The sequence below is a fragment of the Rhinatrema bivittatum genome, chromosome 1 (assembly GCF_901001135.1).
Source record: "Rhinatrema bivittatum chromosome 1, aRhiBiv1.1, whole genome shotgun sequence".
Classification (NCBI taxonomy): domain Eukaryota; kingdom Metazoa; phylum Chordata; class Amphibia; order Gymnophiona; family Rhinatrematidae; genus Rhinatrema; species Rhinatrema bivittatum.
The window spans coordinates 138305896-138329861 of NC_042615.1; the positions used below are offsets into that span (position 1 = coordinate 138305896).

A 23966-nucleotide genomic window follows, 5' to 3' on the forward strand; every position below is an offset into this window, starting at 1 on the left:
ATACGGTGGTCCCCAGCACTTTAGCTTAGGGTCTAGGCTTTTCATTAGAGAGATCAAGGCAAAAAAAAGATAAAGTAGAACAGAAACAGGACAGAGAGGTGCCTTTGCCTTCCCTGCCTGGTTCGTGGCTTGCTGACAGGCTGGTCTCTCAGTGTTACTACTTGCCTTTTTTCTCTTTCCCTTCTCTGTGCTTGGGGTAAGTGTTCTTGGTTTTTATTACAGATTACCTGCAAGCCTGTGTGGCTGGCTGCGGGCCAGGACCTGGGGTGCACGTCGGTGGCGCCAATCTCTCGCCCTCTGCCCTGTTCATTCTTCCCCCTCTCCCCCCTCCCCTGAGGAGCGAGAGGCCTCCCGACCTGCGGCCCCGCGAAGTGACATTCCCCGGGGCCGCCTGCCGTCGGGAAGTCCAATTCCCTGACGGTCTCTTTGGGGGGGGGGGGGTCCTTGGCGAAGGCTTTTCCCACACATCACACCATATTACAGCTAATCTCCAGAGAGTGGGATGCGCCGGAGGCCAACCTTAGGGTCAGTAGGGCCATGGAAAAGTTGTACCCCCTTCAGTCAGACTTCCTGGAGCTTCTCAAGGTTCCCGCCGTGGACTCCGCGGTTTCAGCGGTCACTAAGCATACCACCATTGCTGTTACGGGTGGTACGGCGTTGCAGGACATCCAGGATAGGAAGCTGGAGGTATACCTGAAACGGGTCTTCGAAGTCTCAGCGTTGGGGATGCGGGCTGTGATTTGCAGTTCTCTGGCACAGCGAGCAGGACTTCGTTGGGTCCAACAGCTGCTCACTTCACAGTCCTTGCCGGATGCAGAAGCACAGCAGGCGGACAGGTTGGAGGCCGTAGTCGCCTATGGGGCTGATGCCCTGTACGATCTCCTTCGGGTCTTAGCCCGTTCGATGGTTGCGGCGGTGTCAGCTCGTTGGCTCCTGTGGCTGCGAAACTGGTCGGCTGATGCCTCCTCCAAGACCCGACTAGGATCCCTCCCCTTTAAGGGCAAGTATCTTTTTGGGGAAGATCTGGATCAAATCATCAAGTCTCTCAATGAAAATGCGGTCCATAAGTTACCGGAGGACCGACCACGTTCTTCCAGATCCTTCAGTTCCTCCAGAAGCCGGTAACAAAATCAGCGCCGGCCGCGATCTACGAGGCAACAGCCGCCCCGGGCGCCATCCTCTCGTTCGCACACCTGGAACAGGTCCTTTCATGGATGCCGTCACGGCAAGGAAGGGCAGGGTTCGGGCACTTCCCCGAAGTCTGCCCAATGATGCCAGGAGGACCCGCGAGTCGATTCCCCTGCTGGGGGGTCGAATTGCTCTCTTCTACGAAGAGTGGGTCCAAATCACGTCAGATCAATGGGTCCTAGATATTCTAAGACACGGCTACACCTTGGATTTTGTACACGCTCCCCGAGACAGGTTCCTCTTCTCCCCTTGCAGGTCCCGGCTCAAGCAGAGGGCCGTTCGGCAGACCCTCGATCGTCTTCTATCGTTGGGCGCGATAGTGCCGGTCGCGGCCTCCGAGCTCGGTCAAGGTCATTATTCAGTCTATTTCGTGGTTCCCAAGAAGGAAGGTACGTTCCGACCCTTTCTGGATCTCAAGATCGTCAACAAGTCTCTCAGAGTACCTCGATTCCGCATGGAGACGCTTCGCTCGGTGCTGGCTGCGGTGCACCCAGGAGAATTCTTGGCCTCGCTGGATCTTACGGAGGTGTATCTTCACATCCCGATCCATCAGGCCCACCAGCGCTACCTTTGGTTCAATATCCTGGGTCAGCATTTTCAGTTCCGGGCCCTACCTTTTGGTCTGGCCACAGCTCCACGTGTGTTTACAAAGGTCATGGTGGTAGTGGCGGGGCTCTATGCAGGGAAGGAATCCTGGTGCATCCCCACTGGACGACTGGCTCATTCGGGCGAAGTCCCGAGCTCAGGGCCTTTGAGCGGTTGACAGGGTGGTACGACTTCTCCACTCACTGGGGTGGATCGTCAATTTCGCAAAAAGCAAGCTGGTGCCATCCCAGTCGCTGGACTTCCTAGGGGCCCATTTCGACACAAGGGAGGCCTTGGTGTTTCTGCGGCCGGAGAGGGCGCAGGCACTTCGCAAACAGGTTCACAGGTTCATAGCGCTCGAAACACCCACGGCGTGGGACTACCTGCAGGTGTTAGGAACCATGGCCTCCACCATCGATCTGGTCCCGTGGGCTTTCGCTCACCTGCGACCTCTCCAGAGGGCCTTGCCTTCCAGGTGGAAACCAGCTTCGCGGGACTACCAGGCGGTCCTACCGATCCCAAGGTCAACGTTGCTCAGCCTCCGCTGGTGGCTGGACCCTCATCGACTGGCCCAGGGTGTGTCTCTGGAGGCCCCGGACTGGGTGATAGTCACCACGGATGCCAGCCTGACCGGCTGGGGAGCGGTCTGTCGAAACAGCTCGATCCAGGGCTGATGGACGGCGGAGCAGACACGCTGGCCCATCAACCGGCTGGAGACCAGGGCGGTCCGCCTAGCTTTGTGGGGGCTCTTCCCTTTGTTGCATCGTCGAGCGGTCAGAGTTCTGTCGGACAATGCGACCACGATGGCATACATCAATCGCCAGGGGGGCACGAGAAGTCGTCTCGTATCCTTGGAAACCAACAAGCTGATAGAGTGGGCGGAACTCCACCTACAGCGCCTAGCGGCGTCACACATTGCGGGCATGGACAACGTACAGGTGGACTTCCTCAGCCGACAGCACTTGGACCCCAGAGAGTGGGAACTCTCGGAGGAGGCCATGGGCCTGATAGTCAAGCATTGGGGGATACCACGCATGGATCTAATGGCAACCGCCAGAAATGCAAAGGCCGCTCGCTTCTTCAGTCGCAGACGGGAGCACGGCGCAGAAGGGGTCGATGCGCTGGTCCTCCCGTGGCCGCATCAGTGTCTCCTGTATGTGTTTCCGCCGTGGCCACTAGTGGGAAAGGTCATCCGAAGAATAGAGGCGCATTAGGGGCTGGTAATCCTGGTGGCGCCGGAGTGGCCCCGGCGGCCGTGGTTCGCAGATCTTCTCCACCTGACGCTGGAGGGCCCGCTTCGTCTCAGTCATCTGCCACATCTCCTCCGTCAGGGACCAATATTTTTCGAAGGGGCAGATAGCTTCTGTCTTGCGGCTTGGCTTTTGAGAGGCGCAAGTTGAGACGTCACAGTTATCCTGAGCCCGTCATATCTACTCTATTGCGGGCGCGTAAGACGTCCACTTCGGTCACTTATGTTCGGGTGTGGAAGGTCTTTGAGGAGTGGTGCGTATCACACGCTATCCAGTCGACCCAGTCCTCGGTGGCACAGATTCTCTCGTTTCTACAGGCGGGACTGGATTTGGGCCTGGCCTATAACTTGCTCCGGGTTCAGGTGGCGGCCTTGGGCGCCTTTCTTCATAGTGGGAACAATATTTTACTGTCTTCCCATCCGGATATCATCCGTTTCCTTAAAGGGGTGAGACACTTGAAGCCTCCGATCCGTCGTCCTTGTCCGTCGTGGAACCTGAACCTGGTGCTCCGTGCCCTCTGTGGTCCACCTTTTGAGCCGTAGAGCACAGCCACCATCAAGGACGTTACGCTTAAGACTATCTTCCTGGTAGCGATCAGCTCGGCGCGGAGGATTTCCGAACTGCAAGCGCTATCCTGCCGGGAGCCATACCTCCGGTTTTCGGCTGGCGGGGTTTCTCTGCGCATGGTTCCATCTTTTCTACTCAAGGTGGTCTCGGCTTTTCATCTCAACCAATCAGTGGAGCTGCCCTCATTTTCTTCGGCTGATTCGGGGGACCTGCGCAAATTAGATGTGCGGCGATGTCTGATGCACTATTTGAAGATCACAAATGATTTCCGTCTTTCTGATCACTTGTTTGTCCTTTGGTCCAGTCCCAAGAAAGGTTGCATGGCTTCCAAACAGTCCATCGCTCGCTGGCTGAAGGGAGCGATCGTAGCTGCATACCTTGGAGTGGGTAAGTCTCCACCGCTAGCGGTCAAGGCTCATTCCCTTCGCGCCCAATCGATGTCTTGGGCTGAGAGTACTTCAGTGTCAGTCCAAGAGATTTGTAGAGCGGCCACTTGGAAGTCACTTCATACTTTTGCGAGACATTACCGCCTGGACGTACGGGCGCCAGCGGGCGGTCATTTTGGGGACAGGGTCATCCGCGCAGGGCTGTCCTCGGCCCACCCATGATGGGGAAGCTTTGGTACATCCCACCGTCTGGACTAATCCTGGTACGTACAGGGAAAAGAAAATTATTCCTTACCTTGCTAATTTTCGTTCCTGTAGTACCATGGATCAGTCCAGACACCCTCTCTGTGCCTGGGGGTTGTTTGTTGGGACATCCCTGCTTTCCTGTCTTCCTTTCTCTCTGTATTTATTGGGGCTCCAAGATTGTTTCGTCTTGCAGTTATGTTCGCAAGTTCACAGTTCAGTTTATGGTTCCATATCTTGTTGTGGTTTGGTTGGACAACCGTTATTAAATCGAATTGGTTACTTGATCCCTCTGTAGTAGTCTCTTCTCTTCTTGGCTTTGCTAGTCTAGTTACTGAGAATTGAGGCAGGGGAGGGGAGATTATATAGGACCTCCCCTAGAAGTTTTTGTTCTGACTCCCATCTGCTGGACGGGGGACATAACCCACCATCTGGACTGATCCATGGTACTACAGGAACGAAAATTAGCAAGGTAAGGAATAATTTTCTTATACACAGGGCCCTAAGTTACAATGCATTTAGTAGTACCTAGGTAACAAGCATTTAAAAGAATGTTCAGATTTCTTGATTAGCAATGATACTTAACATGTGGTCGGAAGATAGTGCTTTTCTGATATTTGTTTTCTTTACATTGCTTTTGAATAGCTGTTGAAGTCCTAATTTACAAAAAAAATTCTATGTTCTGTTATTTGTATATTGAATTTAGATTTACTTAAAATTAATTAATCATGTGTATTATATACTTTTGAGGTAGTGTCAATGTTGGTTTTTCTCTTATGTCCTGTATAGAAAAAAAGAGGTATATTAAGTCCTGAGTTAAATGTTAAATTCTACCTGTTTATTAACATCAGTATTTCTTTTTAATTCTAGTCATTAAGTTCTCAGTCTGTTGGACAGTCATTAGCACAACCAGTGATGTCTCAGTCTACAACATCTTTACAGATCCAGCCTGGCATGACCCAGGTGTGAATTTGACAGTTTTTATTTAATTTAGAAAGAAATGGCCAAGGAGCTAGGATGTTTTTCAGAAATGCAGCTTAAATAGTGATAACATTTAGGACTATTTTTCTTTCTTTCAGATTTTTGTTTAATAATGAAAACCACTCCTCACTACTCACAGTATTTTCTGGTAGTTCCTTGACAAATAACCTTAACTTACATATTTTTATATAATTAAGATGCCAAAATATTCCAGATTGCCAGCAACCACAGTTATATTTGTAATATCAAGATACTGAGTTTTTAAGTGTCTGTCTCTTTAGTTAGGTCATCCTTTTTTCCTTAAAATGGAAGAAAAACGATCCCAAGAGTACTTTAAAGTTGTCCTTCAATCCCTCAAATATATTTTAAACCTAGGATATTTTTTTGTTTAGTTGCTTTGATTCTTTTTTGACTAGCCATTTCGGTAGTGGAGTGACATATGGAACAATGTCAACACACTGCCTTCTGGCCAGTTTTTTATAGGATCTGCAGGCTCTGTTCTGCACACCACTCCATGAGAAGCATGGCAAATTCTCAGTCAACAAGCAGGCATGACTTAGCCATTACTTTGATCTTATTATAGTGAACCACGTTTGTTTAAAGTGCCAATAAACGTGCACCTATAGCAACAACAACCCTCATTCGGGAGCCAAATCTTTACGCTTGAGACGTGTATTTTTCTATTCACTTAAATGAATATGGGATTTGTAACCCATTATAAAATGAATTGTTCACCATAAATAGCATGTAATCATCGGGTTTGTTGTGATAGCTTACAGTAGGTATTTTTCAAAATCAAATGTGAACCTTGACTGTTTCTTTTTCCAACGTTGTTCTTTGTAATTTAATAAAGAGCGTATGTTACCGCCAAGGTTCACATTTGATTTTGAAAAATACCTACTGTAAGCTATCGTAACAAACCCAATGATTACATGCTATTTATGGTGAGCAATTCACTTCATAATGGGTTACAAATCCCATATTCATTTAAGTGAATAGAAAAATACACGTCTCAAGCGTAAAGATTTGGCTCCCGAATGAAGAGGGTTGTTGCTATAGGTGCACGTTTATTGGCACTTTAAACAAACGTTCACTATAATAAGATTGTCATATTACTACTACAGTTTATATCCAGTTGTTAAGTAATCATTACTTTGGTGATGTCATCTGACAATACTCTGACATGGACCCAGCTCTTAGAGCTCTATAAAGACTTTTCTCACAGGACAAGCAGGATGGTAGTCCTCACATATGGGTGACATCATCAGGATGGAGCCCAATCATGGAAAACTTCTGTCAACGTTTCCAGAACTTTGACTGGCCCCTACTGGGCATGCCCAGCATGGCACTAACCCTGCAGCCAGAAGGGGTCCCCCTTCAGTCTTCTTTTTTCCGCGCAGCAGTAGCCTCACGGTTTAGGAGCTCTGAAGAGATTCCTGACAGGAATTTTCCTCACGGAGTTTATTAAACTTAAATTGCCCCACAGGGGTCCCTCCTCTAACTTTCTCAGGCCGCAGTACTCCGGTAAGTTATTTTCACTGTTTTTCGTCGATTACTGTCGAGTTTGGCCCTCGCGGCTTACTGGCCGTCGACCGTACCGCGGCTCGATTTTTTTCTATGGCCATGGCGTCGGGGTTTCGTCGGTGCCCAGACTGTACTCGTACCATTTATTTATTTATTTAAGGCTTTTATATACCGACTTTCTTGATACAAATCAAATCAACTCGGTTTACATCGAACTAAGCAGTTAATCATAACCAATTAACAAAAGACAAAATTTGATGAAGCATAAAGTTACATTATAACAAGGGAGCAAAAACTGGGGCTAGGAAAATAAAGGGGGGAGAACAGAGATAGTATACTATATACAGGTGGGGGTGTGGGAGGGAGGCAAGTAGCCAATCTCGTTATGACGTATTAGCGAGTCTTAGTGCTAGTTTAATTACAGTGGAGATGGGAACAGTTCTGAGTCATGCTGGGAACAGTTCTGAGTCATGCTATTGGACTAGGAACAGGGAAAGGCTCGACCGAAAAGCCATGTCTTGAGTTTCTTTTTAAAAGTTAGGAGACAGGTTTCCTGCCTGAGGTCCGGGGGCATGGAGTTCCAAATGGAGGGACCTAGTGTTGAAAATGCCTGGTCTCTGATGTTTGAGTGGTGCACCGCTTTGATAGGGGGAACGTGTAAGGATCCTTTGTAGGCTTCCCTTAAGGGTCTGGCTGTAGAGTGAGTTTGAGAGGGTGTAGCAGGTCAAGAGGCGTCTGATGGTGAATGATGATACCATGTCTATCACGGACCCTCATGGAGTCTGTGTAATGTGTTTAGGCCGTGAGCATGATGTCCTGACTTGCACCAAATGTGCCCTTATGACACCAAAAGGTCGCAAAGCCAGAATGGAGAAGATGGGACTCCTCTTCCGTGCTCACACCCCGACGCCGTCGATCTCATCGCCGTCATCAGAACCGGCACCGTCGAAGTCACACCAGCATCGACCTCCGGCCGGTGACCGTCTGCCATCGACGTCTTCGCGGCCATCGACTCCCGTTACTCCCCCGCAAGATCGAGGGGATTGTAGGGAGAAACATCGCCATTGGCATCGTAAGTCTCGGACCGTCGAGGGAGCGAAATCATCGACCTCGCCACCGTCTGAGCCATCACCAAAGAAGCCCCGTCCAGAAATGGCACTGACCATTCCTGCGACTGGGACATCGAGGCCACCCTCACCCGATCGGGGTTTGGGAGTCGCGATTCTGCCTGTAAAGGTGGTCCCTCCGACTGTGCCTCCGCCTCCCTCTTCCGTTACGGAGCCGGGGCTGCTTGCTCAGGTCTCCGAGAAGAACTGGATTGGCTGGTCCAGGAGGCCATCGACAAGGCGATGCAACGGCTCCAGGTTCCTCCGGCACCGAGAGTGGAACCGGTCACTGACCCGATGTCAACAGCGCTGGCACCGCTGCTATCCCGGATGGAGGCGCTCATGACCGCCCTTCCACTGGTGATTCCCGGGTCTCCCATGGCTTCGGTGCGCTCCCCGTTGACAGCTTCATTGGGAGGAGAAACACCGTTCCGCATTCCTCCTTCAGGAGTATTGCCTCAGCCATCGATGCCATTCCGTCCCTCGCCACCGATTCATTCATCGGGAGCGATACGCACATCAGCGCCATCGATGCCTTCGATACCGGCACCGATGCCTTCCAGGCCGTCTACTGTGCCCCCGGCGATTCCTTCAATTTTCTCGGAGCCTCAGCCGGGGCCTTTGGGTATCCAACCCCCTTCTCGTCCTACAGGTCAGTCTGCTGATCCTTATGACACCTGGGGTGATGATACTTCCTCAGACCCCGATGACTTACCTTCACCTCCCTCTCCTACTGAAAGTAGAAAGCGTTCTCCTCCAGAGGGCCTTTCTTTCATTAATTTTGTGAAGGAAATTTATTTATTTATTTAAAAACTTTTCTATACCATTGCTAAGTTATATACCATCGCAACGGTTTACAAATAGGCACATAGACTAAGGTAAGTACATGTAGGATATCGTACGTTCTAACAGGTGCCAATAAAGTTCGGTTACAATTTCATAAATAAAATCATTATTTGAGTAATGTTGGTCAAGTCCAGGTATATTATTGAGTTACTATCTCTTTGCGATATTACTTCTTAAATGTAGGATTGAGTAAATTCATTCTCATCTGCATTACCCTGTACTTTCATTCTCTACCCTCCACACTCTTTAGTGAAGGCTTTTTTAAAGAGCCATGTTTTTGTTAAATGTCTGAGTTGGTCCCTTTTCAGCTTCAGACGGAGCAGGATGATAGGCACCAGATGATGGAGCTCCTCCAATTCCTGGATGCCCCTAAAGTGATCACTTCTATTCCCGTTCATCAAGTTCTTCTTGACCTCAAAAAGAACTGGGAAAACCCTGTATCCATTGCCCCAGTCCATAGAAAAGCTGACACTACCTATTTAGTACAGTCAGCCCTCGGCTTTCAAAAACCTCAGCTCGACCACCACTCAGTTGTGGTGGAATCGGCTCAAAAGAAAGCAAAAAGGACGAAGCCTCACTCATATACCCCTCCTGTTAAGGAACACAAGTTTGTAGACAATATTGGTAGACGAGTGTTCCAAGGGGCCATGCTCATCTCCAGAATTGCTGCTTACCAGCTGTATATGACCCAATACAATGGGTCATTTTCAAGCAGATACAGGACTTCTCTGAAACCCTGCCTGACTAATTCCAACAACAGCTTCAAATCCTTGTCAACAAAGGCTTTGAGGCAGGAAAGCATGAGATAAGAACAGCTTATGATATCTTCGACACCTCTACTAGAGTGTCTGCAGCTGCTATTTCGGCAAGACGATGGGCCTGGCTCAAATCTTCTGACTTTCGGCCAGAAGTGCAAGACAGGCTATCTGACCTACCATGTGTAGGAGACAATCTGCTCAGTGAACAGATTCAGCAAATAGTGGCGGAATTAAAGGACCATCATGAGACCCTTAAACAGCTCTCATCGATACCTTCCGACTTCCCCTCAAGACAGCCCTTTAGGAAGGACTCTAAGAAGTCATTCTTCCGTCCAAGGAAGTACTTTCCTCCACCAGCAAGGTCCCGAACTACGAGACCTTCTCAAAAACCTCAGCCTCGCCAGGCCCAAAAGCAAAAGCCACAAGCAGCTCCCCAGCCGGGGCCTGATTCAGGTTTTTGACTTTCACCTGGAGAGCAGCAGCCTGATTCCTCTGCCAAGCATACCAGTGGGAGGTCGATTGTGCCACTTTCACAGCATGTGGCAATCAATCACAACCGACCAATGGGTGCTGGCAATCATTGCTCAGGGTTACCACCTAAACTTTCCTGCTCTTCCACCGGACTCACCACCTCTGCAAGCAGGGAGAGTATCCGACCATTCTGTCCTTCTGGAGCAGGAGGTTTCCCTTCTTCTCCAGTCAATAGCAATAGAACCCGTCCCTCTCGCACAGCAAGGCCAAGGGTTCTGTTCCCGGTACTTTTTGATCCCCAAAAAATCCGGGGGACTTTGTCCAATTCTGGACCTACGTGCTCTCAACAAGTACCTACAGCGAGAAAAGTTCAAGATGGTAACCTTGGGCTCGCTTCTACCTCTTCTGCAAAGAGGAGACTGGCTCTGCTCTCTGGACCTTCAGGATGCATACACACACATTGCGATAACATCAGCTCATCGCAAGTACCTCAGGTTTTTAGTAGGCCCAAAGCACTGTCAATACAGAGTGCTCCCGTTCGGCCTAGCATCGGCACCACGAATCTTTACCAAATGTCTCATGGTTGTCGCAGCTTTTCTCAGGAAAGAAGGTGTTCATGTCTACCCCTATCTGGACGACTGGTTAATCAGGGCTCCAACCCAGCAAGCCGCTCCAACCGAGCGGCTTGCTGGGTTGGAGCGGCTTGAGGGACCCAGCAAGCCGCTCGGTTGGAGCTGCTTGCTGGGTCCCTCAATTTGACCCTACATACTCTAATTTCTCTAGGATTTCTCGTCAATTACGAAAAATCCTATTTAGTCCCATCTCAAACCTTGTCGTTCATTGGGGCAGACTTGGACACCTTGCAGGCAAAAGCCTTTCTACCTCAACAACGAGCGCTAACCCTCGTGTCTCTTGCTCACCAGTTGCAGTCTCAGCATACAGTAACAGCTCGCCAAGTCCTCGTCCTTTTAGGACACATGGCGTCCTCAGTCCATGTCACCCCAATGGCCCGCCTGGCCATGAGGCTCATGCATTGGACTCTGAGGGCACAATGGATTCAAGCTGTTCAGCCTCTGTCGACCATTGTCCACATCACCGACTCAATCCGTCTGTCTCTCGCCTGGTGGAAAAATCACAACAATCTCCTCCAGGGACTGCCCGTTCAAGTGCCAGATCCTCAACTCATTTTCACCACCGACGCTTCCATCCTCGGGTGGGGAGACAACGTGGACAATCTACAGACACAAGGGTCTTGGTCTCCAGGGGAAGCCAAACATCAAATAAAATTCCTAGAACTTCGAGCAATGCGATATGCTCTCAGGGCTTTTCAGGATCACCTGTCAAATCACGTCATCCTGATTCAGACGGACAACCAGGTGGCCATGTGGTACATCAACAAACAGGGAGGCACAGGCTCCTTCCTTCTGTGTCAGGAAGCTGCGCAGATTTGGTCAGAAGTGCTCTCCCACTAGATGTACCTCAGGGCCACCTACTTGCCAGGAGTGGACAATGTCTTGGCAGACAAATTGAGTTGTGTCTTCCAGCCACACGAGTGGTCTCTCAACTCCTCAGTAGCGACCTCAGTCTTTCGCCAATGGGGATACCCCCAGACAAACCTCTTTGTATCCCCTCAGAACCACAAAGTGGACAACTACTGCTTCCTCATTCAGAGCGAGCACTCTCAGCCCAGAGATGTATTCTCCCTCTCGTGGGCAACCGGTCTGCTCTATGCATTCCCTCCACTTCCTCTTCTTTCGAAGACTCTCGTGAAGCTACGTCAAGACAAGGGAACCATGATCCTGATAGCACCTCACTGGCCACGCCAAGTTTGGTTTCCTATACTCCAGGATCTCTCCATCTGCAGGCACATTCCCTTGGGAGCAGACCCGCATCTGATCACTCAAAACGACGGATGCCTACGCCATCCCAATCTTCGGGCCTTGTCCCTGACGGCATGGATGATGAAAGGTTGATCCTTCAACCACTTAACCTTTCAGATTCGGTTTCTCGTGTCCTGATTGCTTCGTGAAAGACTTCCACAAGAAAATCTTACTACTATAAATGGAAAAGGTACACATCATGGTGTACTTCGCAGTCCCTTGATCCCTTTTCCTGTCCAATCCCAAGGTTTTTGGACTATCTCTGGCATTTGTCTGAGTCAGGTTTAAAGACCTCTTCAATCCGAATGCATGTCAATGCGGTAACCGCCTTCCATAAAGGTGTCGGGGATGTTCCTATATCAGTACAACCCCTCGTAACACGCTTTTTAAAGGGCTTGCTCCATATCAAGCCACCTTTATGTCCTCCGGCCCCTTCTTGGGTCCTTAATCTGGTTCTTGGTCTGCTCATGAAACCACCATTCGAGCCTCTTCACTCCTGTGACCTAAAATATCTTAACTGGAAAGTGATTTTCCTTCTAGCTATCACCTCAGCTCGCAGGGTTAGTGAGTTACAGGCCCTAGTTACCTATCTGCCTTACACTAAACTCCTAGTACAAATTAGAAATTACTCATGATGTCAGCTGAAAACTAGAATCAATACAAAACACAAAAATTCAGCTGAAAGGGAACTCTGGTGAAGTGGCGTTAAGCAACCTTCATAAATAGCCTCAGTATATTTGTGGCTTATTGGTTGAAGCCTGTAACATTCCGGGCAAGTATAATCATAGGTTGCAACACGCTTTGGTGGCACCAGTAGGTGCTGAAACTGTGACACTAACACTGTGCAATTTTGAGAACACTAGTGTGTGTGCACTTATCTTTGTTCGAGCGCAGGAGAAGGGCAAGAAAGTCCTGAAGCGTGGCCTCCGACACCGTGGTGTTTCGGAGTCTGTTACTCCTTCATCAGGGACCTTCAGGAAAAGATGAGCCTTCAAATATTTCTGCGTGCAAAGATAAAATAATCAGAGTTCTTACATGCTTTACTGCTAAAAATGCAAGGGCTCGGTTTGGAAAATGAAACTTACTCCGCTGTGTCCCGGTCAGTATGTAAATTCTGAGACGGCGATTAACTGTGCGCTGGAACAAGTGAATATCTTTTAAGAATAAAGCTTAAAAGAATAAAGCTTAAAAATGCTATAGTTTCTCAATAGTGGTTAAAAGTTAACCTGACTTACGTGCACTATATGGTTGTCACCTGCCAACTTGCCGTTCAGATACTGACAGCTTGCGCGCCCGAAAGACGCTGACTTTAAAGGGAATCCGTCGAATCGTGATTTGACAGGAAATGACGTACAAGCTTACAAATATGGTCATGTCCATATAAGGCAAATGACGTAGTAAGGGAAACCCTGGATGGGTAACTCCAAATAAGGGCAGTGACGTCACGAGGACGGCCATCTTGAAAAAAATCTTTTGATGATGAACGGGGAGAATAATACAACCATATTATAATACAACTATGCAGGCGATAGCATTCAAAACACTTTTTTTTGAGAATTGGCATGGCAACACCAGAAGGCTAACTACTGTGAAATTCGAAACTATTAGATTATAGAAAACCATTCTACTTTCTCATTAAGTCCATATGGCTCTACACTTTGTAGTTTGAAAATCCATCCATTTTCTTTGTAATTCAGTAAGTTCGACCGATCTCCACCTCGCCAATTTGGAGGGATGTGTTAAAGTATCACCCATTTGAAATCTGAGAACATATGTGTGTGTGTGATACAATGTTGAACAACAGGTGCTTTTATATCCTTGTTATTAATCCTGCTCCGGTGTTCCGTGAGACGAATGCGTATCTTATGTTTAGTACGCCCCACATATATTTTCTTGCAGGGGCATTGCAAGGCATAAACCACACATTCCGTATTGCAGGTGACTTCTTGTTTGATCCAAACTGTAAATCCTGTCTGTGGATCTTGCCAATGGGTGCCCACATGTGCCTGGGGGCAAAAGGAGCAACTCCCACATTGGTTTTGACCACTCTGTGAAGGGCGAGATACTATATTGGAAACCGCCTTGACTACTCTCTGTTTGATATTGGTTCCACGAGAATACGAGAACATGGGAGGATCTTGAAAAATGGCATGGGGACTTAGAATGTGCCAATTATTTAAGATGGCTGTTTTAATATGAGTGGTGAGATTGGTATATGGAAGTACACAAATTAAATTTGGTGTTTCTTTCTTTTGCTTGTATTGTAAGAGTTGCTCTCTATCTGAGAAGGTGGCTCTCTTGTATGCTCTTCTGATCACACGTGTAGGATAGCCTCTCTGTTGAAATCTGTCACTCAATGATGCTGCCTGTTTGTGAAATTCTTGGACATCTGAACATAGTCTTCTGATGCGACAAAATTGAAGAACATGTTCTTAACAGAGGCCTTTCGTTTGTGCCCACCAACAAACATGATCCATTCACATGTCGAGTATTTTTACATAAATTTTTCAGATCTCTTTTGATCAAGCAATTTTTCTCTAAGACTCCTGCAACATCACAAGATATATCCATCATCAGGACCAAATCACGTTGGGTTCCTCCTGGCCCTGTAGATGAACTTATTAAAGCATTTCAAGTGTTGGTCTTACAAGACATTTCTCACATTGAATCGACACCACAACACACTTTTTATATTTTATCCAAACAAGAAAATGAGGCACTTAGAAACTTAGCCAGCAACACTGAAATTATAATTAAACCCGCAGACAAGGGCGGGGCAACAGTTATCATGAACCGTGCCAACTATCACACAGAGATACTACGCCAGCTGGGGGATCACAAATATTATCAACAATTAGATAAGGACCCAACCGCCAACTTGCTTAAGGATATTCAAGATGCTTTACTGGAGGCTCACACACAAGGTTTTCTTACCAGTAAAGAATATAACTTTTTGCAAGTTGCATCTCCACGAGTTCCAGTCATCTATGGGGTCCCAAAGATCCACAAGACGTTAACAAATCCTCCCTGTAGACCCATAGTGTCAGCAAATGGGTCCCTTTTAGAATCCTTAGCAAAATTCGTAGATCTGTTTCTCCGTACAGCGGTTAAGGCAGCCGCTTCGTACATTCAAGACACGTCTGACATGCTGAATAAATTGACCACGATTGGCAACATGTCTAAAGATTATCTATTAGTCACCCTAGATGTTGAGGCCTTGTACACTAATGTTCCTCAAACAGATGCCCTACAATTGGTTCAAAAAGTGCTTAATAATAGGATTAGACCACAACGCATACCGACAGAATTTCTAATCACTTTAACTGAATTCATTCTATTCAACAACTTTTTTTCATTTGAAGGAATGTATTATCTCCAAATACATGGAGTGGCAATGGGTTCACCCGTTGCGCCAGACGTAGCCAATTTATACGTCACGCAGTTTGAGGAAGAACATGTATACACATCTACTTTTTTTCAACACGTGATACTGTGGTCTCGTTACATTGATGACATCTTTTTTATATGGACCGACACAGAAGTCTCTCTTCTACAATTTCATCAATGGCTCAACCAGGTCAATCCTAATCTTAGATTCAGTCTTACATACAACGCAACCCAACTGTCCTTTCTACACATTCAGATACAGAACACTCAAACTGGGATCCATACGACCATTTTCAGAAAAACCACCGACAGAAACAATTATTTACGTTTTGAGAGTCACCATCCTAGATCCTTCAAAGAAGGACTTCCGGTCAGACAATTTTTTCGCATCAGAAGACTATGTTCAGATGTCCAAGAATTTCACAAACAGGCAGCATCATTGAGTGACAGATTTCAACAGAGAGGCTATCCTACACGTGTGATCAGAAGAGCATACAAGAGAGCCACCTTCTCAGATAGAGAGCAACTCTTACAATACAAGCAAAAGAAAGAAACACCAAATTTAATTTGTGTACTTCCATATACCAATCTCACCACTCATATTAAAACAGCCATCTTAAATAATTGGCACATTCTAAGTCCCCATGCCATTTTTCAAGATCCTCCCATGTTCTCGTATTCTCGTGGAACCAATATCAAACAGAGAGTAGTCAAGGCGGTTTCCAATATAGTATCTCGCCCTTCACAGAGTGGTCAAAACCAATGTGGGAGTTGCTCCTTTTGCCCCCAGGCACATGTGGGCACCCATTGGCAAGATCCACAGACAGGATTTACAGTTTGGATCAAACAAGAAGTCACCTGCAATACGGAATGTGTGGTTTATGCCTTGCAATGCCCCTGCAAGAAAATATATGTGGGGCGTACTAAACGTAAGATACGCATTCGTCTCACGGAACACCGGAGCAGGATTAATAACAAGGATATAAAAGCACCTGTTGTTCAACATTGTATCACACACACACATATGTTCTCAGATTTCAAATGGGTGATACTTTAACACATCCCTCCAAATTGGCGAGGTGGAGATCGGTCGAACTTACTGAATTACAAAGAAAATGGATGGATTTTCAAACTACAAAGTGTAGAGCCATATGGACTTAATGAGAAAGTAGAATGGTTTTCTATAATCTAATAGTTTCGAATTTCACAGTAGTTAGCCTTCTGGTGTTGCCATGCCAATTCTCAAAAAAAAGTGTTTTGAATGCTATCGCCTGCATAGTTGTATTATAATATGGTTGTATTATTCTCCCCGTTCATCATCAAAAGATTTTTTTCAAGATGGCCGTCCTCGTGACGTCACTGCCCTTATTTGGAGTTACCCATCCAGGGTTTCCCTTACTACGTCATTTGCCTTATATGGACATGACCATATTTGTAAGCTTGTACGTCATTTCCTGTCAAATCACGATTCGACGGATTCCCTTTAAAGTCAGCGTCTTTCGGGCGCGCAAGCTGTCAGTATCTGAACGGCAAGTTGGCAGGTGACAACCATATAGTGCACGTAAGTCAGGTTAACTTTTAACCACTATTGAGAAACTATAGCATTTTTAAGCTTTATTCTTTTAAGCTTTATTCTTAAAAGATATTCACTTGTTCCAGCGCACAGTTAATCGCCGTCTCAGAATTTACATACTGACCGGGACACAGCGGAGTAAGTTTCATTTTCCAAACCGAGCCCTTGCATTTTTAGCAGTAAAGCATGTAAGAACTCTGATTATTTTATCTTTGCACGCAGAAATATTTGAAGGCTCATCTTTTCCTGAAGGTCCCTGATGAAGGAGTAACAGACTCCAAAACACCACGGTGTCGGAGGCCACGCTTCAGGACTTTCTTGCCCTTCTCCTGCGCTCGAACAAAGATAAGTGCACACACACTAGTGTTCTCAAAATTGCACAGTGTTAGTGTCACAGTTTCAGCACCTACTGGTGCCACCAAAGCGTGTTGCAACCTATGATTATACTTGCCCGGAATGTTACAGGCTTCAACCAATAAGCCACAAATATACTGAGGCTATTTATGAAGGTTGCTTAACGCCACTTCACCAGAGTTCCCTTTCAGCTGAATTTTTGTGTTTTGTATTTACACTAAAGTTCTGCAGGAGCAGGCGGTACTCCGCACTCACCCTAAATTTTTACCTAAGGGTGTTTCGGAGTTTCATCTCAATCAATCCATCATACTACCTACCTTCTTTCCCAGGCCCCATTCCAATCCAGGGGAACAGTCTCTGCATACCTTTGACTGTAAAGGGGCTCTAACGTTCTACCTAGACCGTACAGTTGCCCACAGGAAGAGCACTCAGTTATTCATCTCTTTCCATCCCAACAAATTAGGGCAACCTGTGGGTAAGCAGACTCTCTCCTCCTGGTTAGCGGACTGCATATCTTTTTGCTATCAGCAAGCAGGCATTCCTTTTCAAGTCCGTGTTAAAGCACACTCTGTGAGGGCCATGGCGACTTCAGTAGCACACCTACGATCGGTGCCGCTTCCTGACATTTGCATGGCTGCCACTTGGAGTTCTCTCCACACTTTCGCAGCCCACTATTGCTTGGACAAAGCCGGAAGACAAGATTCCATCTTCAGCCAGTCTGTCCTGCGTAACTTATTTCCAATGTGACGTACCTACACCCTTCCGCCTGCCCGGTGGGGTTCAGGATGCCCTCTACCAAATTCCACCCCAGTTGTAGTGCCTGTTGCACGCCGTTGGGTACATTTGGTGCATGTTCGGACATCCTCAGCTCGGTACTCACCCATATGTGAGGACTACCATCCTGCTTGTCCTGTGAAAAAGCAAATGCTGCTTACCTGTAACAGGTATTCTCACAGGACAGCAAGATGTTAGTCCTCACGAAACTCGCCCGCCGCCCCGCGGTGTTGGGTTCCTAACGTTTTGTTGTTTTATTTTTCTGCACTGCCTGTAGCTTTCAAATAAGACTGAAGGGGGACCCCTGCTGGCTGCAGGGTTAGTGCCATGCTGGGCATGCCCAGTAGGGGCCAGTCAAAGTTCTGGAAACTTTGACAGAAGTTTTCCATGATTGGGCTCCATCCTGATGATGTCACCCATATATGTGAGGACTAACATCCTGCTGTCCTGTGAGAACACCTGTTACAGGTAAGCAACATTTGCTTACTGAGTATGCACAGGAATTCCTGTGTGTGCATGCTGCCTCATAAACCCCTGTCTGTCTTTGCTCAAGATAGCACATGGTTGTGTCCCAAATCTTTTCAGATTTTGCCTCATTGCTGCTTCTGTTTTTTGCCACTGAATCTGCAGCCCCCTCAAACAAAACATTTCAGTTCTAATTAAAAAAAAAAAAAGAAAGAAGAAATTAAGATGAGTATAGCAGACACGAAGACAAGATGCCTGTACTCAGTAACTTCAAGGCTAGTTATCGCTGGGTGTTGGATTTCCATTATGGATATGCTATCACTGTCTGGGCCTGGACCATGACTCTTCCAACTGCTACAGCTTTAGTAGGATGTCCCATAGGACACAGCAGGACCTTGCTTGGAAGATGGAATTCTCTAAGGATGATGCTGGCAGGTAAAAGCCTCAAGCCTTGGCAGGAAGCTGAACAGCGGCGCTACTCTTCATCTACAAACGAGGTAGTATCAGGCTCTTAATGCAGGTTGCCAAGGTGGGAATCCTCCCCATCTCAATTCCACATGCACAGAATTCTTCCCCCTGTGGTACCAGTTCCCGAATGCGTCTCAGGTCAGAGGTTAATTGTGGCATGCCTTGTGTCATGGATGTGAGCCCTTTGGCTGGGGAGCAAGACTGCTGGGGACTGGGAGGTCTGGGAGAGGAAAGGGAGCTAGGAGGGAGGAGAGTAAGATTGTTATTGCTTCTATTTCTCTGAGAAGGGAAGTGGGAAAAATGTGATTTTCTCTGTATCATTTTTGAGAAATGTGCATCTGAATATTTCTGTATTTTTACAGTTTAGGGAAAACGCATTTGTTTTTATTTCTCTGGTGTTTCACTGCAGGCTGTCTGGCTTTTTGGGGTTTCTGGTTCAGCTTTTGTTTGTCCTAGGACAAGCAGGATGGTAGCCCTCACACACATGGGTGACATCATCGGATGGAGCCCGGCACGGAAAACTTATGTCAAAGTTTCTGGAACTTTCACTAGGCACACTGAGCATGCCTTATACCACACGTCCATGTGGGTCCCTCTTCAGTCTTTTTTTTTTTTTTTTTTCCTGGGGAGCTTTTGCCTCGCAGTCAAGTATTTATTTATTTTATTTATTTAAAAGTATTTATATACCGCTTTTTAAAATAAAATTGTATCAAAACGGTTTACAACATGTTAAAATAAAGTAAAAATAAAATATAACTAAAATAAACTTAAAATACATAAATTTAACTAAATAGCTAGATAAATGTTAGTTAAAACAAATTATTAAATAACAAAATAATAATAATGGTAACATGCCATGGGTAAAGAGTAGGGAGGGTAAAAGGGATGGAGGGGGGGAGGAGAGGGGGGGGTAGCAACTTATCGAATTGTAATGTCCTAGAAAGAACACGGATGGGATAATAGAAGAGAGACGATAATGTAATATGTATCTGATGAGAGAAATTTAGAGGATGGAGTTTCATTTTTGATCGGGGAGATGTTTAGTGGGAATGTTAAATGCTTGTTGAAAAAAGAATGTTTTTAAAGCCTTTTTGAAATGATGAGGATTTGATATTAAACGGAGTGGGTTGGGTAAAGAGTTCCAGAGAGATGGTCCTGCAACTGAAAAAGCTCTTTTCCTGGTGATATCTAATCTGGCCTGTCGTGGTGATGGAATGTCTAAGAGATTTTGAGTAAGTGATCTTAAGTGTCGGGTGGGTTTGTAAATGCGGAGTAAGGTGCAAAGCCAAGTGGATGTAGAGTTGTAAATTAAACTATGAATGATTGAGATTACTTTGTATTTTATCCTGTATTTTATGGGTAACCAGTGAAGGGAATGTAAGATAGGTGTAATGTGATTGCGAATGGAGGTACCGGATAATAAGCGAGCTGCACTATTTTGAACTAATTGTAGCGGGTGAATTGATGAGTCAGATAGACCTAGATATAGAGCGTTACAATAGTCTAGACCAGAAAATATAAGAGATTGTAGAACAGTCCTGAAATCACGATAGAAAAGAAGAGGACGAAGACGTTTCAGAAGCTGTAATTTGTAGAATGATTTCTTTGTTAGGGAGGAAATTTGTTGTTTCATAGATAAGTCTGTATTTATGGTTACACCTAGATTTATGGCATGGCAGTTAATTGGGATGGTTGAGCCATTGAAAGTGAAATGAGATGGTGGGCCTATAGAGGAATCTGTAATGGATGTTAAATGGACTAATTCAGTTTTTGATGGATTTAATTTTAAACGATTATGAGATAGCCAAGAGTTAATGGTGGAAAGATAGAGTGAAACTAAAGATAGAGTATCGGACCAGGAAGTTTTGTAGGGGACCAGAAATTGAATGTCGTCTGCATAAATTTTGAATTGTAGGTTGAGTGATGATAAAATATGACAAAGCGGAAGGAGATATATATTAAATAATATGGGAGATAATGAAGATCCTTGGGGAACGCCGGATGGGATTGTGTAGGGGGTAGAGGATTGATGGTTAATATTAACTTGCTGAGGACGATCTGTGAGAAAAGATGAAAACCAACTTAATACTGTTCCAGTGATGCCTATTGCTTGTAGGCCTGAGATGAGAATTTGGTGATCGACCGTATCAAATGCTGCTGAGATATCTAAAAATACTATAATGTAATCTGTATATGAATCAAATGCCCGGAATAATGTGTCAAAGGTAGATAGGAGAAGTGTTTCTGTAGAGTGTCCCTTTCTGAAGCCGTGCTGGTTAATGTGGAGAATGTTATTTTCGGATAGAAAGTCAGAAAGTTGACGTAAAACTGCAGATTCTATTAGTTTAGCTAATGATGTGAGGGAGGCAATAGGTCTGTAGTTATTGAGATCGGCTGTACCTTTTGTTTTTGATTTTAGAATTGGTAGAATGGAGCTCTTGGCTTTTTCCTTAGAAAATTGCCTTTGGAAAAAATTCACCTGTTAATTTCGTTTTTTTCGCATTTCCATCCACGACTGGTCTCTCTAGTTTCCTCCCTTACGGGCCAATACAGTAAGGAGCGGTAGGAAGAGGTGTGTTAGTGCCGGGCGCACCCGCGTTTGCCGCACGCACAGTCCGGCTCACCTACCGCTCGATACTGTATTAAAATGGCATGCAAATGCAAGCCGCGTCCATGAAGCGTTAGGCCCGCGCAATCCATTTTACTGTATAGAGCGCTATACAGCACCTATACAGTAACCTGGGTGCGCTGGTACCTGTCATTTCAAATGACATTTGAAATGACAGGTACCAGGAAGTGGATGGTTCTCCTACGCTCGGGTCCTCTCTCCCCCCCTCCCGAAGCAAGGCGCAGAGCGAAAATTAAAACAAAAGTGAATAAAGTGTAATAAAAATAAACTTACTGCATGTGAATTTTCTTTGAACAGTCCTCTCCTCCTCCCGAGGCAAGCACCGCGGCTCCCGGGGGCAGTCGGAGGGCATGCATTCATCCGGGTGGGAGCCGGCGGGTGTGCATTCATCCGGGCAGGAGCCGGCGGGCGTGCATTCATCCGGGCAGGAGCCGGCGGGCGTGCATTCATCCGGGCAGGAGCCGGCAGGCATGCATTCAGCCAGGTGGAGGGAGCCAGCGGCGAAAGCGGCTTCCAGCAGGCCCCGCCGGCGAAGGTGAATGAATGTACGCCTGTGCGTGCAATTTGGGCGCTCAAGGTGTGACGTCACGACGTTTGACGTCGGGGTTCGCTAATGCACTGCCTTGAGCGCCCAAATTGCATTCATTCATCTTCGCCGGCGGGGGCTGCTGGAAGCCGCTTTGGCTCCCCTGCCCCCGCCGGCGAAGGTGAATGAATGCACACCTGTGTACGCCTGTGCGTGCAATTTGGGCGCTCAAGGCAGTGCATTATCGAACGCCGACGTCACACGCCGTGACGTCAAACGTCGTGACGTCACGCCTTGAACGCCCAAATTGCAGGCACAGGCGTACACAGGCGTGCATTCATTCACTGCTGGCGGGGGCTGCTGGAAGCTGCTTTCGCCGCCGGCTTCCTCCGCCTGGCTGAATGCATGCCCGCCGGCTCCCACCCGGATGAATGCACGCCCGCCGGCTCCCACCCGGATGAATGCATGCCCGCCGGCGAAGGTGAGTGAATGAATGCACGCCCGCCGGCGAAGGTGAGTGAATGAATGCACTCCCGCCGGCGCGTTCAGGCGTGCATTCATTCACTCACCTTCGCCGGTGGGCGTGCATTCATCCAGGCGTACGGGCGTCCATTCATCCATCTTCGCCGGCGGGGGCTGCTGGAAGCCGCTTTCGCCGCCGGCTGCCCCCGGGAGGCAGGGGAGCCCCAGTGCGCGCCTTGGGAGGAGGGGAGAGAGGACTGTTCAAAGAAATTTCACATGCAGTAAGTTTACTTTTATTACACTTTATTTACTTTTGTTTTAATGACATGTCGAGCCGATTTTCGCCCTGCGCCTTGCTTCGGGAGGGGGGGATTTTGACCGGAGCCTGCCTATTGCTGTCGCACCACACTAATGCCAGGGTAAGGGTCCCGGGGGGTGAGGGAGTCGTTTGCCCATGAAATTTCGCCTCTCTGACCTGACGCTCCACACTAACGCAGGGGTAAGGGTAGGCGGTAAGTTAGCAGGTTAAACACGCGGCAAAACTGCAGGTTAAAAAGGCGATAGTCGGGGCGCACGTTACTGTATGGGAGGGAATAGCTAATCGGAACGTTTACATCTCATATACATGTTGCGGGCGGAAAGGGTTACCGGTTGATTTAAAGAAGCGGTAAGGAGGAGTTAAAAAGGATAGTGAATCACGGGTTGGACTTACGCGGCCAAATTGTGAGTTAGAAGCGGGTTAGAAGCAGGGTAACCGCGGCCGCGCTTTACTGTATCGGCCTGCCCGTCTCCTTAGTCAGGTTTTTCGGTGTTTTTGGTAAGTTTATTTTCGCTTCTGTCCTCCCCTGTGGCAGCGGTTCCTCGGTGCCAGCCAGTTTCGGCTGCCTGCTGTCACCGCTTTCATTTTATTTCCCTTCTTTTTGTTCGTCATGGCCTCATCTTGTTTTCATCAATGCTCCCAGTACCTGAGGACCATGTCTGTCACGGACCCTCATGAGGTATGTGTCATCTGCCTGGGGGCATTGCATGATGTTTGGGGTTGCCACATGTGCACCCAGATGACCCCCAAAGGACGTCACGCTCGACTAGATAAGATGGAGAAACACTTCAGGTCAAGAAAGTCCAAGCCATCAATGTCTGCATTGGAGGCATCTTCACCGATGGACCTTGGAGGCACACCAATGGGGACCCCATGCCATCGACCTTGGTGGCTATCGGATCCTTCTATACCGCCAGCAGATAGGGGTGACGGTTTCTTCCAGGTTGAGGGCATCGGGTTCATCGTTATCAAACTCTGCACCTGGGAAAAACCGGGCCAAGCAAGTATTGGCACTGGTCACCTTTGCCTGATCCCCGGGCTCAAGGAGGCACCAACTCATGCATTGATGCCCCCCAAGTGACCCCCACTGCAAGGAAAGCCAATTCTCCATCGATGCCGGGGGTCTGCGATGGTCTCCTCCAGTCCTGATGCCAGTCGCCGATCCACCTCGGGGATCCGAGGAAGTTCTGGCCACCCCTCTCCTGCCTTCCAGTCGGTGTTGGC

The 23966-nt window shown here is 47.4% G+C and overlaps 1 protein-coding gene across 10 annotated transcripts in view; it reads left to right on the top strand.

Annotated features, from left to right (window-relative positions):
- CLOCK (clock circadian regulator) overlaps positions 1-23966 on the top strand; it is a 430837-nt gene that overhangs the window by 299295 nt on the left and 107576 nt on the right. For all 10 annotated transcript variants that reach the window (XM_029587462.1, XM_029587474.1, XM_029587432.1 and 7 more), the window contains one exon: positions 5090-5182. In XM_029587462.1, the coding sequence (XP_029443322.1) occupies positions 5090-5182 (93 nt within the window). The remainder of the gene's footprint in view (positions 1-5089; positions 5183-23966) is intronic.